This window comes from Rhamphochromis sp. 'chilingali' (genome assembly GCF_963969265.1).
Source record: "Rhamphochromis sp. 'chilingali' genome assembly, chromosome: 15".
Taxonomy (NCBI): Eukaryota; Metazoa; Chordata; class Actinopteri; order Cichliformes; family Cichlidae; genus Rhamphochromis; species Rhamphochromis sp. 'chilingali'.
The window spans coordinates 10050249-10069196 of NC_137942.1; the positions used below are offsets into that span (position 1 = coordinate 10050249).

Genomic DNA, 18948 nt, shown 5'->3' on the forward strand with positions numbered 1-18948 from the left:
CTTCCATGCAAACTACGACTGTGCAACCAAAGGAAATCCTAAAGATGTTTTACTTCTTTACCATAAATTTAACCTAGTGACTCTGAGCAACTTCCACCAACCAGTGAATATTAATTTTATTATATTATCAACCTGTGGATTCTAGGGGGAGACTGACTCGTCTCTAGGCCTGCCCAACTGGGGCATTAGCAACAAATTTCACAGCAACCTCCAACAACCACTCACCAACTGGTTGGGGTATACTAAGTTTATACTAAGTGAGGCTGCAGGGGGAATCACCGACCACTCTCTTGGTCTGTGTAAATGATACCTGGGCTATTTTGAAATTGATTCCACAAGTGTGTCAACTAGTATTTTTTTGTTTAAAATGACGTTTTTCAAAGGGTGTACAGGTAGTTTTCACAAAGTATTTAATGTTAAAATATGAATCTATTCAATGATTAATAATAAATTAATAATTTCTCAATTATTTACTTTTAAGCCTATTTTTCTAATAATATTGTCCTCTAGATAAATATACAATGAACACTATATATGTATAAAAAAAACCAATAACATTCTTGTGTAAATATTAAAGTCAAACCAGCCTTATCAAATTTAGCTACAAGTTTAAGCTTTTTACTTCTACGTACACTTATATACTTAAACATACTGGATTTCTTTTTCTATTTTATCTATATATTGGACTTGTTCCTTCCAAATAGTGTTCCATACCAACTCAAATGTTTGTCTGAAAAGCTGCACCAATAGGATCATTTAAAAATCCATTTCATTTCCTGAACGACTCTACTTATGCAAATGTTTCTCCCTGTTTTCAGTATTCATAAACTGTCTGCCGAGATCCAAATTTCTTAAGGGAAATCATCCCATTAGTGATTTCATCACTCCCTCAAAACAAATAAGTGTTCAGTTTAGGAAAGAAGCGGCACTCACTACTAATCACACATCTTCTCAGTTTGCTTGTTAACACAAACATCACATTGTTAATGCTGTACTTGGTCTCTTTTTAAAACAAGTTGCTTCAAAATTTACTATTTTATAAAATTGATTTTTGCTTATTTGTCCTTTGGCTTGACAACAGCTTATCACATTCCTTCAGCCAACACTGCAGTCCTTATATTAATTAACACTAAAGCTTGGCTCCGGCATATAATACAGCTCAATCCAACTGTGACGTGGCTGCCTCATGCCTACTCTTAGTGCCTATTGGGGGTTTATTATTATTGTTATCAGAATCAAAATCAGTATGTAAATTATTTAGAAAGAAACAAATCTGTCAATTTTAGTATTGATTTGAATCTTTTTTTTTGTCTTACTACCTGAACAACACAGTTTTACACCTGCTAAAATATTTTACCTAATATTAATTTGGGTTATGCTTCAGGATAACTAGCCTTGTTTGGAAAAGGATCCAAATTCATCAAGCCACAGACACACATTTGTATTAGCCATAGACATATGCATTTATTTTTTTTTCCACACTTTCCACACAAACTGGACTTTAATACTGCTGCTTATACTTCTTCTGTATGAAATGTCCTCAAATTCAAGTGACAGAGGATGTCTTTAGAAGAGCTTGTGAAGTTTTAGTGGAATGCCAGATTTTAAAATGATCCATTGCATTGGCCTAAAGTTCAGACATTCAGGTCTGTTCCTGCAGGGCTAGTCTCTACATTTTTGATCCTTCTTCTGATCTTCACTGAGATAAATTTGGTACCAAGTAGATAAAGACCAGGTGTGGCTTGTAAAGTAGCAAGAAAGACCAGAGTATCTGCAGAACACCTAGTATCTATTGGGCCTGAAGCAGAAATATTTCAGTGTCATATATATTTAATTTATTTTCATTTCTTCTGTTTACTGGCATGGCTTGATAATTTCTTGTTCAAAGTGGTCTTTAAAATGTTGTATGAATGAGTTTCTTTCCCCCCCCCCCCTATCAGTCATATAACTGCAGTCACCTGGCTCTCTCTGATTAGAATAGAAGTTGCTGCTCTGGGTCATGTCATCTTTTTACACTCTTGCCCATTGTTTATTTGAAACAACAACACAACCAAAAATAAGTTGACTTAAAACCACAGCATCTGTATGTGTGTGTGTGTGTGTATGTGTGTGTGTGTCTGAGTTAGGGCGTTGTTGTTGTTGTTGTTATTGTGAGCATTAATAAATGATGGGTAGGGGAAAAACCACTGGGTTAATAGCATTCACTTGCAACTAGATTACTGTGCATTACCATAGCAGACTTTGGGAAAGCAATGTGATTTTCTGCCAATTTCATTAAACATACATTAATTATGTATGCCTAATTTACTGGTCTACAATATCAACATGTTTATCTGTCAGTGATTACTGTTTAATTGGTGATTAGATGATAATTGTGAGCTCTAATAGTGAATGGCATTTTTTGCTTTTGAAGTCATCTTTGCTCATCTGGACTTTTTACACAACACACAATACCTGCATTGAAAGGACAGTATCAATTAACAGAGCTCAGAAAGCTGAATTAATAACAAACAACATCACGGGTGGTAAAAATACTCTACCAGACTTCCTTGACTTTTAGATTCAATTACTTGTCAGTTTTTATTTTTGCTAAAGTGCTATGAATCAAAAGTGTTTGTCGTTTTTTAACAATTTCTCCATCGGAAACATGAAAATTTGTAATAAAGTGGACAGTTGCAAAAAACAGAAGATGATTCATCTCTGAGTCATTGTAAAAAGCATCACACAGGATTGCACGCAAGAGGAGGCAGACACAGAGAATGTGTTGGGGCAGCAGGGATTGAAAATCACCCATCACAGCACGGAGAGGAGAACGAGTTTTGAGTCAAGATTTATGAGAAGATGCTTTTTCTCCACTGAGGTGGTTAGGAGGAAGTTCCTGATTTGGAAAGTGGCATTAGATGAAATGATTGGTCATAATTGCCAGCACTGATTCTGGTGTATGGAAATGGCAGGAACTGTTGATCTCAGGATATTGGAACCATGTGTGATTGAACACTCTTTCTGTAATAATCTTTGCTCTTTTGTTATTGACTTGAAATGATTATTACAGCAACTTCAGAGCGAGCTTCAACACCAGCTTCGACTGAAATGGGTTGGAATATAATTTCTTCTCCACAATACAGGGCAACACTTTCATACATTTCCGATGGAAATGTAGTTTATTGCTAAAGAAACATACTTCATGTTTGAATTGCAGGTGCTGGTATGTTCGATTACTACTGCAAGGGTTGTTCTTGGCAACTGATCGTTCTCATTGTCTGACCCACCCCTTGTATCCATCTGAAGATATACACTGTTTAAAAAAAATACATGACTGTAGAGAATGGGAGAGGGATTTTAGTAATCAGATGCAGAATCAGGTTCAGATACATGGGTAGCATCTCAAAATCAATGACTGCCTAAACCACACTTGGGACTAGGGGTGGGTACCGGTATCTGACATAAACGGTAGTAACCAGACCGAAAAGCAGCGCACATTTCGGTGCTTTTTTTTCCCTGAGCTGTGATACACTTTAGATTCTAGTAGCCAATCATTTTACATTTTCGAGGATAGTAGGCGGGTCCAGGTACGTACCTTCTTTTAGAGCAGAGCTACAGATTAAAAATGCCCAAGGCGAAGCGGTCAAAAGTCTGTACTTCACAGCAAAAGATGCAAACTCAGCAGCCTGCAACAAGTGCTTTAAGGTAATACTGTCAAAGGAGGTAACTCCTCGAATCTGATGAAACGCCTGGCGACGCATAGCGTTTTTTTTTTTTAAAAGCCGAAAAATGCGCCGTATTTGATAGCTTGCTGCGAGACCTCACACCGTGCACATCTACTGCGGGTGTGGTGCCTGTTATCGGACCCCGAGTTAGCAACATCCCCCAAAAACCCGAAGAGGAGAGTCCTGGCCCCTAGCCCTGCCAGTGTAGCAGAAATGATGACGGATGATGATGGCAGCAGCAGCCGTTCTTCTCTGCGTGAGTAGCTTAATGTTGTTCGTGTATAATTTACGTTGAGTAGGCTAACCACGTTATTACATTAATGCATGTAAGGTGAACTAGCAAACATCATCATAGCTACATGCGGCTGTCTTCTTGTTTGATGGCAGATACTCCCTTCACGCTGGCCAAAAAGGCTAAAATGACCAAAGAAAAAGTGGAAAGCAGTTAAACATGAGAGGTTTTTGGACAAAGTTTGTGTTTTTTCCATTGTTTAAGCACTGCTTCCAGCCAAGAGTGATACTATATATGCCCCATAGCTGCAGAAAAGGCTAACATTGTTATCTTTTTACAAAAAAAACAGCTGAACATGAGAGGTTTTTGGACCAATTTTGTGTTCTCCATTCTTTAAGCACCGGTTTGAGCACCGTTTAAGCACCGGCACCGTTTCAAAAGTACCGGTTTGGCACCGGTATCGGATAAAACCTAAACGATACCCATCCCTACTTGGGACATTTCCATGCAAATAAAATTCCTCTATAGATGAATTATTTCACTAAAAATGAATAAAAATTACCATGATGTAAACTTCCATCTAATTTTCAGCAATTTTTTGTGGATCTTTTGCAGTTGCTAAAAAAAACCTTTATTGCGTGTTGACAATTAGCAAACAAGTTGCTTAAAAAAAGATTTTTGAAACCTTTTCTAAAACTACATTTCCAAATGAATCTGTCCTTTACTAATGTGAATGTCAGTGGACATTAAAATGAGCAATTTAAGAGACTACATTAGAGAGTTACTCAGAGTGGAGGAGTGCTAAGTTGTCAGAGTTGACACTATTGTGCCTCTTTACACAGCTGGTGATCATTCACTCAAATGAAGTGAAAAACCAATTAGTTGGTAGTAATGGAGACTTCTCTTCAAACATCCATGTTTCCGCAAGCAAACTATTAACACTGTATTTTTTTTTTCTTCTGCACCCTCCATTATGCTGTATATAATTGGAGCTCATAAAATAGAAAAGTGAATGCATACTTTCGCACTTTACCATGCACAGATTAAAGCCCTTCAGCCAAAAAGCAAACACACAAAAGGCTACTGCAAAAACATTTGTTGGTACGTCTAAGTGCTTTTTTCTTTCTTTCTTTTTTTTTATTCAAAGCACTGTTTCAACTTCCTGCCAAATTTTCAGTAATGTCTGACAAATATGAATTTGTACCCCATTTCCGAAATGATGGCACTTAAGCAGTGACAGTTTGATGAGTAGGTGACACTCATTTATCATCACAATCTTCTTTACTTGAAGCTGGAAACAGTGTGGAACCACATTAACACAGCATGACCCCCAGTGGGAGGAACACATGAAGGACAGCTTAGCATGTCTTTCATGCATGGTAAGCCTTGTCGGATGTATCACAGTGCTCCTCCTGTACCTAAAACAAGCAAGAGATACAAAAAAAAGGTGCACGTGTTTCTGTTAATGAGCAATTGGATCCAAGTTTTCACTTTGGAAAGGAATTCCCTTAAGTGTGCGATCCTGGAAATGCAAATGACAACACGGCTGCATATTCAAAGATGTAAAATGGAGTCGTCATCTGTCCTAATAACCCTGTAGGGTGCTTTCTGCGGATTTCTTTGAGTATCTGTACACTGAGTAGGAGGGACTGTCTGGCTTGGAAGTTAGATAATGCTTGTTCTTAAGCTTAGCAAAAATGTGAATAAATAAATGAAAAATGTGAATAAATAAATGATGATAAGGGCTTTTATTAACTGTGTGATTAGCATGTCTTGCTTGCAGTTCACTTATCTTTATTCAGTGCCTCACCTTTGTGAAACAGCCAACACACTTCACAGCTTTGGAGGATGACATGTGTGAGGAGAGAGAAATAGATAGAAAGGGGGGGTAAAAGTGCAGAGACATTGTCAAGAAAACACCAAGGGATGGCTGCACAGAAAAGCCTCAAAGTGGAAGTTGTGACTCTGGGATAGTGAGACTCAGAGGTAAGTGTTCAGGCTTGGTGCTACAAAGGGCAGTATAGTGCTTACTTTGATTGAATCAATTGCTCTGTGTAAGTAGCTGCTGGTGCTGGCTTCCCCTGGGTGACAGAGAGGTCTACAGAGAGCGAACCAATCCAATCATCCATGGCAAGAGAACAGGGAAGATTAACAGAGCAATGCATCATAGCTGTAGCAACCAGTGATGTGTAGCAGACTGTATTTATTGACTCATTGGCTGTATTGATTGTCTCAATTGATGAAAAGTCCAGAGACAACAGACAGACGCACAGCAGATTATGCAAAATCAGAAAATAATAAAGGAAAGATGATGGGTCATGTTGTTATTTCATTGTATGAGTAAATTAACATTTCACAGCAAAAGCCTGTAATATCTGGTACAAGCATTCAATCAGTTAGCGTTGCTGATCATGTGATTAAGTGTTTGCTAGTAAAACGTCTAGTTACAGCACATTTGACTGGCATGAGTTATTCCATTCAAGTTAAGCACATACAGTAATGGCTTGGTAATTTACCTGGGCATGTATGTAGCTTTTCCTTGACAGCAAATTCTCTTTGACATTGACATTGTTCCAACAGCAGCAGCAGTTTATTTAACACGCCATTAATCTCTAACGACAGAAGACTGCATAGCAGCAGATGTTTGGTAACAAACTTCTGCTCGGTCCTCTGTTTTTCTTCACCCTCATTGACATGTATTACTGTGACAAGAGGAGGGTCACAAGGCAAGCAGGACCACAAAAGTCAACTGTTATTTTTGGGAATGCTTTGGCAGCACCAATTTTTTCTTCTGCCTAGATGCAGACTCGTTTGATGCACAAAGAGAAAACAGATTCATTTGTAATGCTATACCAAAACTACTCATAGTGCACCACACTGGTGCGCATGGTCGTCAGTATGCTAATGTTCAACTGTGCAGTGAAACAATCCAATTATTGAATGATGGCCACAGTACATCTTCTCTCATATGTATGCAATTAATGAGTGCAGATCAACCATAACAGTGACACAGAGTAAATTAACACTTTGGTAAACTTAAAAGGATTGTCTCCACTCAGATATAGACAACTGAAAAGATGAGCACATGTCAAAGGATTATAGTTCTATGTCTATCATGTCCTCTTTTCTCTCTCTCTTATAAAGCAGCAGAACTCTTTTAAAAGAAATAATACAGAACGCTTCATGGCATTAGCCATTGAAATAGAATATCTTTTTGTACTGAATGCTGGTGAGTGGGCGTGAGGGCAACAAACTGCAGGAAAGTAAAGGGAGAAGAAACAGGCAGAGTTTACCCTTAGGGCTCATGAGGTAAGGACACTTAACTCATCGCATGCATTGCCATAGTCAACATGATTTTTTTTATATCAGTTCTATGCTTTAAACCCAAAAGGAATAAATCATCTCATTTACACAAATATAAATATATTTTATGTTTAGTATATACAATAATGATCTGCCATCATCAAGAAAAAGCATGTCAGTAAACTCTTGCTAATGGGTACAGACACTGCAAAGACAGCCATGATTGATTGGCGTGCTCAAGCACTCTCTGAAGATGAAGCCGGACAAGATTAGTTTTAGTGAGAAGGCTGGTGGTGTGGCTGAGCCGTGCCATGCTAGTCCTGAGAGCTACGAGTTTCACTGTCCTCCTCCAGCTCCCATTCAAAGTTCTGACCAGTCATTTGGTAGAACATCATGTTAAAGGGCTTGTAGAACTTGTGCAGCCGCCGAATCACATCTGGGTCAATTTTAGGATGAGTTCTCCCTTTAGACTTGCCAAGGCATCTGGGAGTGCTGCTGTCCTCTGGCTTCTTTAGACATGGAAATCCTTTCGTTTTATTAAAGTAAAAGTGTTTGTCTGTGACAATCCGCTTCAGTCCCAAGAAGTCCTGCACTTTGGCCATCTCACCAGCAGGATCCACAATGAGCCTCTCTCCACTGACAAAGTGCATTTGGGAGAGTGGGAAATACTGCATCCAGCTCTCCAGGTGAAGAGCATATATTCCTATACGCAACGCACTCCACGAGGCATCTATAAGACCCAGCGTCCGGTTCTTAAAAGCCAGAACCTCAAAGGTGGGGATATCGGGTTTCTTGGACAAAGTCTGTGTATAGTCTGAAATGGCTCTAGTGACAGGATTACGCACGACAATAATAAGCTTGATGTCTCTTGCCATGGAGTGGATGCGCTTGGGGGCATGGTTAGTCACAAAGTAGCTTGGTGTCTTTTCCATGGTGATCTGCCCCTCCAGCGTTGAAGGCATCAGGTCTCTGGGAACAGAAACAGCAGAGGGGGAAAAAAAACAGCTTAGCATGGTATTACCCTCAACACCTCTTCCAGTGCAAATAACATACCCAAGGACAAGGTGCAAGCAAATCTGGTACATTTACTAAGCAGTGCATTATTCGAAATTACAAGAGAAAATAACCGTTATTATCACTGGACATTATGTTGTGAGGAGAAACATACAGCTAATTACATCCATAGAGTAATATGCAAGAGATAAAAGAAGGAAGATGAAACAGCAGGAAAGCAAGTATGCTCATTGCTTAATTGACTCCATCTGTGTTACTCCAGGAGCTGTTTTGGAACTTTAATAATGAGTTCACTGCATATCATTAATACTGGGGTGCCTGGGGTATTGTTTTGTCATACATTTATTATGCATGCTAGGCTCACACTCTGTGCAGGCAGTTTTATTTCTAATGCACATGCACTTCCCCGGCAGGAGAAGATTGGAATGGGTGCAGGCAGCTCTTTTCTTTTGCTCTTTCTGCTGCATTTAAGGTTAGGGGCCAATCATTTAAAGCAGCAGTGATTAATTATCAGATTCAAGGAGATAATTTGCAGTACAGTTGAAATGTCCCAGACTTGATGAATTAATCCAGGGAGTCGCAGGAAGCCATGTGCCATTGCCACCAATATTATGAGTTTCATCTCTGAGTTGTAGGATAGGCCACTGCAGAGGCAAGTATATCAAATGCACAGAGGCAACTCTTGTTTTTGCAGCTTTTATTTTTGTATCAGTAATAAAGCATAGCAATCGCCTCAAGCAAACCCTTATCAAATGTTTACACTGATGTTCATTCCAATCCGTACTGTTTTCTTTGTTTGTAAGCTATGTGATTCAGTGCTAAATTGGTACATTAAATCCTCTGTGAGACATGCAGATTATTTAACTACTAACGAATACAAGCACAGGAGATGTGTAATACACTGTAAAAAAGAAGCAGAATCCAAGCACGTAGAAAGCTGCTTCCTTCCAAATTCACCAATGTTTGCTTGGAAATGAATGTCCGAACAACCGACCAAAATCGAAATTATTTCTTCTGGAGACTCACTGATTTAGTGGAGAAATTTCCCCATAATTCTGGGATAAAAGCTATTTCCTTCTCCCTGCAATATTCTTTTTCCATTTGGCTGCCCTGCACCACAAACCTACAGTTGTAACGATATAGTCACATCAATCATTTGCATCTTGGACATATTCTAAATTAACTGTTCTCCAGCAAAGAATCCAATTTACTCTGCTAGACATAAGAGCTGTTATGCACATATCGACCACACACATGTACCCACGGATACTCGGCTGAAAGTCTCACAAGTGGCCTGGTAATTGCATCTCAGTAACAGTATTGCCTTCCTGATGGGTAATTTCCCTCTGGATTATGTTTGTCTCTTGACAGTATAGAACTGTGGTTACTTCTGGGCCTGTAATGGGATATTAAACATATCTACAGATAGCATAGTGACCAGAAAGAGTATTAGTTTTCATTATATTCAATCACTTTCCACACTTCCCCCTTCCAGTAATAAATGGCTAAAGATTGTTTTAACCTTTCAAGAACTTCAGGTCTGTCTGCCATTAAACTCCAAAGTCCAGTAGGTGGTCTAATAGAGCAACATCGCCATGCAGAAAAAAAAAGTTCAGATACACACCACAGCGAATCACCTTGAAACAACCGACGTCCTACTGTATGGACATTAGCTGCAGCGTCTCCCTGGCAATCTTTGGAGCATATCCAATTGAAAGGACAGTTATACAGTGTTCAAGGTTACTTTTTTTGAAAACACAAACATAGCAGGCTATTATTGTAATCACGCTCATTGCTTGTCATCATACATTTAATTAAAAAAGCGAGCGAAAGCACATAAGCCCAGTAGCTTGTTATTGTGCTTTTGATTGAGAATCAGTCATGGACCATGTACGTCTAAAATGTCAGTTGGATGTTGAGGCGGGAAGGAAATCAAAACACTGATAAGCAAGCTAATTTTACTGTGCATTGAAAATGACTCCTCTGGCCTTGCAGTCTAGTGGAACTGAAGTAAACACGAGCAAACAGTTAATTCTTACTTTTTTTTCTCTCCACATCAGCTGCTCAGCTCAATGCAGGTCATTCAGGTGGGTAGCTAAATAAAATCCATAGCGCTAAAGTGGCGCTGCTCACCATCTGTTGTTTACTGCCTCACACCGAGAACATACCACATAACATTTATTTCTTGCATTTCAACACGTGCCTAACACTTTATTTACATAGCAAACAGAAGTTTGAAGATAGAGGAAAGGTCTCTCATACCATTTGATGAATTCTAACTGTGTTGCATTACAAGTATCTAAGGAAATAATATAAAATTACTCAAAAAATCATTGTCAAGATATGATCCTTTGACAATTTATGGCATAAAAAATATTTCCATCAAATATTAACAATACATTTTGCAATCAGATACTTTGAGTGGAAGAAAGAAGTCATCCACAGTGAAATAAATTATGAAAAGACAAAATCAACCTTTAAAACAAGTTCACTTTCCAGTTGCACCAAGGTTACGTACTCGTAGGAAGGGAATTCCATTTTACACCCACTCCTCATAATTTTCAGATCTGGAGGATGCCATTTGAGAAAGTTGATTCATTAGTAAGAATGTGAAGTACATCAAATCAAATTTGTTGTGTGTGTGTGTGTGTTTGTTAAGACAAAATCTTAGTAGATAATCACAAGTCTTAGTTCCTAAACACCCACTACAACATACGTGAGCATTTAACTCGATGTTTCATTCTGTTTTGTCAAACTGTTGTGCGGGGAATATTTTGAGGTATGATGAGGTGAGGCATGATGCTCATTTACATTCCCAGATACTAATAGGTCCAACCTGTTTATGGAGAAATGCAGTTTCTCCAGAGAAGCTTTGCTGTTTCTAATAAACTCTGGCAGAGGAATCAACGCTCCCACAGTCTCTCATTTGGATTGATCACATTTCAGCAGCAGAGTATCAATCTGCCGTGCTTCCTCCACGTCATGTCAAATACAATCAATTATTCTAAAGGAGTCCACTCATAATAAGCTGACTCCTTGGAGAGTGTACTTTGGAGAGGGGGCCAATGTTGTGGGCAGATTTGTGTGATTTTTCTTTTTTTCAATAACGCCTAAAAACTAACATAATGATATTGAGGTGTAAATTACAGGAATTCTTTGCTGTCTGCCAATATTGACTCAGTAAGAGAGAATAATCGTTTTGTCGGGGAGGTGTCAGAATCTTGTCATCTTGCCATTTATGAAGGAACATACTTGTTAGTCCTATAATAGAGAAAGCAGAAGTTGTACTCGGATTTACTAAAAATGGCTTTGATAAACCTTTATAAGTTAACCAGTGCTTAGTACAGGCAGCCCCCCCCCCACCCCAACAAAAAAACAAACCAGTGCAAGAACAGGCAAATGTATTACACTTACAATTGGAATTACAAATATCAGTCGAGGGTGTAAAAGCGTTTTTCATCAAAAACAGTCAAGACATTTGCAGTGAGAGATATACTGTGGTCATTTTGCAATGAATAATCCAATTATTTTACCATGAGTGACATGTTTGTGATTACAGCGGCACAAAGAACAAAGACATGGGTTTACTGCAAAGTGGAGAGAAAACAAAGGTTGGGCAAATGAGTCATTCTTTGCTTGGCTCTCAACAAGTGGATGCGTACATGTTTGGCACACAAAAAAAACAAGCCCACAGGCCAGAGCAAAGGGGTCCTGGTGGGTCTGCTGTGGAGTGGGAGGCATTGTTTTGTCACGGTTAAGGTGCAACTTTTGGGAAGAAAATAAATAGAGAGAAGGCTGCCATTCTGAGCCATCAGATCATGTTCAAGTAATGGGAGAGAGTTTGGCTTGTTTTTTGTTTTTCTCAACCTGAATCTGACCTAACCACATGGTTGTGTAGTGAAAGTATCCTTTCAGCAGCCTTGCCTTTAAGCTATTAACTGGATTTAGTTATGCAATGTACATAGAGCCACTTACAATTACAGTGAGAATATTATGTGATTTGTCATTTAGAGCATTGAAAAAGTGACATTAGGCTTTTCACATGTGTCACACCTATATACATATATTTAATGAATTCTTTTTTGTTCATGTTTTAAGTTTTACATTATAATAATTAAAGACACGTGTGCATACACAGACACAAACTTAATCCATTTATTGCTTTTAATGATTCCTTCTGAATCACTTAAACATTATGTCTTTCTTTCACTATCTTCAAATCCAAGGGGCTTTTCACACCAGAAAGATATCTATATGCATAATAGGCATAAAAGCCTTTTATTGAAATCCAGTAAAAGAGAAGATATGGTTGAATGTATTTAATATTAGCTCTGCATGCTACTTTTTTGTGCAGTAGAGTCTCAGATGCAGAGCTTTTACTATTACATTGGGCAATATGGAAATGGTTAATTTTTACTTTTAGAATTTTCCTGACTCGTTTTACGTTAAACACTTATTTTCTTTCACTGACTTCCAGTTTATTTCATTTTTTCTTTTTTTTTCTTGTTTACATTTACTGGCTGTTGTTATTAAAAACACAGATCTAGAAGTAGTTTCATGAGAAAGATGAAACCAAACCAAACTGTATTTCAAAATGCAGTCAGGTGCTTGGTAATCAGCAACGATAAATGCATTTTTATAAAAAAAATAAATCTATACTACAACATCGTTTATTATTGTTTATTCTACAATATCCCCTTTTACTCCCTTAAACTGTTTTTTGTCTGTTAATCAACTAAAATACTAGCTATTACCAGCTATTTGAAAAACCTTTAAGACTACCATGAGCATTGTTGAATATTATTTTTATCTATTTATTTTTCTTTTCACTGAGAGTTCCCAGTTTGGCTGATGCACAAAGAAGCAGCGATGAAACCAGGCCCATACTGACTGAAGAGTGTTGCTAGGTTGTTTCAAAGCTGTTTAGACAATAGGATGAAACCATGCCAAACTGCAGTGAGATTTTTTGTTCCTGTCTTTAATCATAACAGTACATTGGGTGATAGAATGAGGAACACTGTTTTAAAGTCACTTTATCATTTAATAGTACACTAAATTTATTAACTGCTATTATGTGAAAATTACTATTGGTGTGGTATTACCACCTTTTAAGAGCCAAAATAAGCAAAGCAGATTAAAATCATATTTCAAATATAACAGCTTTCTCATACTTACTAAGTAGTAATTAGGAGGTAATTGAGGGATAACTCTAAGTTAATGGTCTAGTAGCTGGAGAATATTTTGTGATGAATAAGTCATTAATAAGTGACTTATAATTATTTCTAAAGAGTCATTAAGCTACTAATGTGCATAATAATGGTAAATAAGTACACCTTAACATGGACTCCTATTGAACTATGAACCAAGTTCTAAATAGCTTAAACACATTTCAGATTTAATGCTGTTTGTCATACAAACTGTTGGCTTTCTTCTCAAGTGCATTGCTTTCTTTCACCTGCAATGCCATGATCACGGAATATAGACTGTATATCTGTCCACATTTATCATGCTGTCTTTACAGATGCACCACATTCATTAATTAAATGCAACATTTTGAGCCTAGCGGTCAGAGTTATGCTAAATTGTTGAATGTTAATATTGTCAATCTTTCCTCAGTAGAGATTAAAAGACAAGCAAATCATGTCTGTAACATGACAAGGAGAGCAAAACTGCTATAGCCTCCCCACTCTAAATAAGCCTATTATACTTGTACTTCTGCGGGACTGTAGACTTTGAGAAATAGTTGAGGACAGAAGTGACAGCTGGTCCTGATCAAACCCCTATTCCCCACCCCCTTCCTGAGATCCCCTAAAGACCATCCCATTCCAACAGTGGGCAAGCCAGGTACTTCTCTGCCCACATCACCAGACTGCAGTGCTGAGATCTGAAGCTGTGCTCAGATGCCCTTTGGACATAAAACATCATGAAATAAAGTGTGGCAATGAAGCAGACTATGAGGATGTTTGGAATGCTGTACCGACCTGCAACATTAGTACATAACAGTGTATATGAGCCAGAAAATAAGTCTATTTTTAACTGTATTAATGTCTGGGAGAGAGAACGGAAGCAATCTTATCTCAAATCAAACTTCAAGGATATTGCCTTTTTTTTTTTTCAACTTCACTGTCTTGTCTTAACATTGCTGGCTATAAAAAGGAACTGATTTCTAATCATAAATCTCGAAATAAACACACAGTACATAACCCAAAATAATATCCTTACATAATGGCTCATCTGTGGTCTAATAAAAAAACAGCAGTTTGCCACTCCTCTGAAAGACGATTGTCTCCTTTTATTGTTCTTTACTTGTTTGTTTATCTGTCTTTGAATGAACTGATGAGAGCACTTCAGACAACACTCATTCAATTTGATCACAATTGCCCTCAATATTCCATTATTGATGTTGCCACTACAGAAACAAGTCTATGTTATGTGCTTGTCCCAGCACTGCTGCGCCACTTTCACATTCATTTATTTACAAAGTTGGAGCACAAGCGAGAACACAACATAACAACCGCATGCAGGTCAATGTGATATGATAATATCAATGTTAATGAGCCAGTGGACAGAGTGTGACCTCAAAGTTGTTGGGGTTTTTTTTTTGCATTTAATACTTTATGGTATTTATGTTAAAAATGTAAAGCTCTGCATTTTCTTCTGTGTGGAACAGAGGGCTTTTCATTAGCGCCTGCCTAGCCCAACTTAATTCGCTTACACCGTTGAAACCTTACCAAATGTCTAATAGCTCAACGAAATGCACAAAACAGCAGCTCTAATTGAAAGTCACACCTGAATACGTCAAAGTCAAAGGCTAAAATTTACATCCTGGCTATATTGCAGATCCAGCTCAGTTAAGCAGAACCAATTAATATGACAGTTTGAACATGATAGATTTCCTTGCCAGAGAAAAAAATGGGCAACACTTCAGGATCCAATCAGTTTAAGTTGACCACAGACAAAACTTTGCACTTGTTTGGCTGCATTATGTAAAGCAACCTTTTTATTAAAATGCTCATTATTTTGATTACATAACACATCCATGAGCTCTTTCCATGCTTTTTCTAAGTGGATTTATGAGGTAGCTGAAGTGTAACTTTTGATAAAGTGTCTGTCAGAATGACAAGACTGAAAGGCATCAATTATTGTGGTTAAACAAGAAGACATGAACATATGAGCTGCTGCATGTCGTCAGATCAACGCCATATGCTAGCAGATTATTACATTACATGAAGGAACCTTTTAAAAAAACAAAAAACAAGCACGTCCATGCTCACAGGTGTACACACGGGTGATCACACCCACAAACTACACCCTTTTTGGCTCCTACCTCAAAGCACACTGTGTTCTGTTGATCTTATGTGCTGCACAATAATGTTTAACATTTAGTATTTACTGTCATATTCCCATATATCATTGTGATGTTGTTTATTCTATTACTCTTGTTCTCTTCTGCTTGCTTTCTTTTTTCTTTCTCAGCAGGTGATCCAGGTGATTGATATATGCATTTTTTTTCTCTGCCCGTTCTGTTGGTTTTTGTCTTTTGCCCTTCTCCCCCGTCCCTCTTCTCAGCTGTTTCTCTTTCCCTCTTTCTTTCTCCCCTTCTTTCCCCCAGTCAAGTCTGTCCCGTATTCAGTAAGTGAAAATAAAATAAACAATAAAAGGTGAATCAAATGGACCATTACGGCAAGGCTGGGATGGTCAGTTTGGTAAAGTAAATCCGTTGGGCATCTTTCTTTGCCTTTAGACAACAATTCTGATGGCAAAAGAGCCAAACGGGACAGGCCAAAAAAAAAAAAAAAAAAAAAAAAAAAAAAAAGATCAACGCCATATGACTGATGAAAGAAATAATGTAAAATGGATAATGTCACCATATTTGCATGTGTGGCTGATATAACTTAATATAACCGGAAAGCACAAATTGTATTTTATGTAATTTTGAGTATAATATGTAGGTCTTTGTCAGGTATACATTACAGACACTGTTGGTCTGCATTACTCATAAGTACTCTGGTGAAAACTTAAAAGAAAAGATTTGATATCCAAATGATAGATTTTTGGCAGCTCGATCAGTTAAACACCTGGACATTTTCCAGAAATTACCTATCAGAGGCAGTATTTTTTCCTACTTTTTTCTAATTTTTTCCCCCCCAACTTATTATTAGGCTGTAGGTCAGCATGACACTACGAAAAAGAAGACTGCACAAACTCTTACTTTCTGTGTGCAAGACATTAGCCTAACACAGACAGAATTTTGATGATTTTCTCCTTTTAGAAGTTTGAGTTAACTCACAAAATGTCAGGATGAATATTATGAAAATTTGAAAGCAAGCAGACTTTTTTACTTTTGTCTTTTCTCATGTTGTAAAAATCGGTAATCTTTGCAATGAAGCCTTACAGAAATGTCAGTGTTGGGCTCTGTTGATTCTATATAATGCACCTTATTCACACATTACAACAAAGGACGCAAGTGACTGAGTTGAGTACTTGTCTATTTTCTCCCTCAAGCGTATGTGTTAAGCTGAATAATGAGCAATATAGTAAATAAAATGAAACATGTATATAGTAAAAATTAAGTCACTGCTGAATTAGGTAGGGGTTATTGCATTCAAAGCGAGTATTTGGTTCACTGGTTCACCATCAATTCTTTCTACATGTATTTGTCTTGATGCTTCAACCCAAACCTAAATAGCACTCTTCAGAGCACATTTGCATTCATTTCTTAGTTACTACACAGCAGATATTGAAATGCATCAATAAGAAATCCAGCAAAAGCAAAAGTGTGTACTGCGTTTCCTTTCTTGCCTTTCCTGTTTAACATTAATCAAGGACTTCAGCGGCTCCAACAGAACTGCAGGAACACCACACATAATGGCATATAAATGCTGCATGAAGCCACTTTCAATCTTGGCAATCCTGAACATTTTCATTCAAATAAATGTCTGGAAGCCCCCATAAATCACTTAATGTGGTATCACAATCGTAATTAAGTCTGTTGCTGACTGATGAAAAATGGTGCAGCATATTTATATTTGGAATATTACAAATCTAGTGACTTTGCCAAGAGACAAATGCTTTATTAATTTATTGTATTAAGTTATTAATTTGCACACCAAATATTACCAACTGCTACAGCTTCACATTAAAAACATTAACTAGCAAAACAAAAAATTGTATTGTGTTGGACTAAGAAGGTACAACGGATCCGCTAGCTGATCCTCCTGTTCGACTACAACCCTGATGTCAAAGTATCTTTGGGCAAGATACTGAAGATTAAAGTGTTGTCAATCCATCAGTGTGTGTGGATGTTAGGGTAAAAGTGCTGAGGCATAAAAAAGCACTTGTATAAATGGTAAATTAGGCTAGTAGTAAGAAAGTGCTTTGAATTCTAAAATTGTGCAGAAAATTGCTATAAAAGTATCCATCCATTTATCAGTTATGAATTAGAAACAGAAAAGGCAATGTGTTATTTTACATATTTTTAGACTGTGGATCAGTTTCACATATCACAGCGAGTAAAGGGACAAAAAGGAGTAGACCTAAGGTATTAAAGTTCGTGTTTTTACTGTCAAATCTTTAAGATTGCTTTTTTTTTTAAAGCTTGAAGTTGTGCAGACCCAACTAATAGTAATTAAGCCTATATTTGCCAGATAATTTTCTCTGTAATTTGCATTTAACCAACATTTTAAATTGGGTGTGTCCTGCCACATTTCCACACTGGCAACCCAGTATCTCTGCATTTTACATTGCAATTATTGGTGCACTTGAAAGGGTTAGAAACAATACTTGTGATATTTCAGATAGAAACGAAACTCAGTTTTCAGAAGGATTATTGTCTAAGAACAAAAGAAAGATTCGTGGTGAGGACAAATACAAACAATAAAAATACATTTAAAGTGCAGGTTTAACTGTCCAGTTTTAAACTGTAGCTAATATGGAATACACTATGACCCACGAATCTCTTCATATAGTTTCTATCCTTGAGTTTTTAAGTGAATTCCTCAGTCAACTGTGGTGCAAAATTTCTAACCTCAAAAGAGATGAGAAATGCCTCTAGCATTTAACTGTCTTTGTGCCTGAGCCAGTGAGGACGAGGTCAACCCATACGGAAAAGAAATAGTAAAAACTTATATGTGATTACTCATGAAAGTGGCCACTTTCGCATTACTTTCATACATTGTTTTAGTAAGTATCCAAAACTTACAAGTTTCATTATATAATTTTTCAAGGGATCTTATATCTGTTTTCACACTTATATGCTTTTCATACAAGTTTCACACAAGACAGATACAAACTTTATAAGATTTATATATATCTTTTCCATATGGGAAGTCTTAACACTCATTAACACTGTTTTATCTACCAGGTCCCTCTTTTCTATTTAATTTCTTTCAACATAAATTAAATCATTGTAGCAGTTTTAAGATTTATAGAAAAAAAACCATTAACTGATTAAAAATATCACTTAATTGCAATTCCTCTGTATTTTCTCTGTCTTCATTCCTCTGTCTCGTGTTTGACCTCCTGTTATTGTTGTGCCCTTAAACAGGGGAAATAGTGAGGAGAGGTGAAAGAACGGCACAGACTCGCAGCTCTCACTCGTCTGTAATGAGTTTCACATGCAATACAACCAAAACAATATTCTTATGGATATGCACTCAGTCTCAGGACAACTGTGTCCAAACTAAGTCACTA

At 37.4% G+C, this 18948-nt stretch overlaps 1 protein-coding gene across 1 annotated transcript in view; it reads right to left on the reverse strand.

Annotated features, from left to right (window-relative positions):
• Window positions 1-7181: 7181 nt before the first annotated feature.
• Window positions 7182-18948, reverse strand: part of hs3st4 (heparan sulfate (glucosamine) 3-O-sulfotransferase 4) — a 90672-nt gene continuing 78905 nt past the window's right edge. The window contains exon 2 of the mRNA XM_080905946.1: window positions 7182-8211. Coding sequence (XP_080762072.1) covers window positions 7557-8211 — 655 coding nt within the window. The 3' untranslated portion in view covers window positions 7182-7556. The remainder of the gene's footprint in view (window positions 8212-18948) is intronic.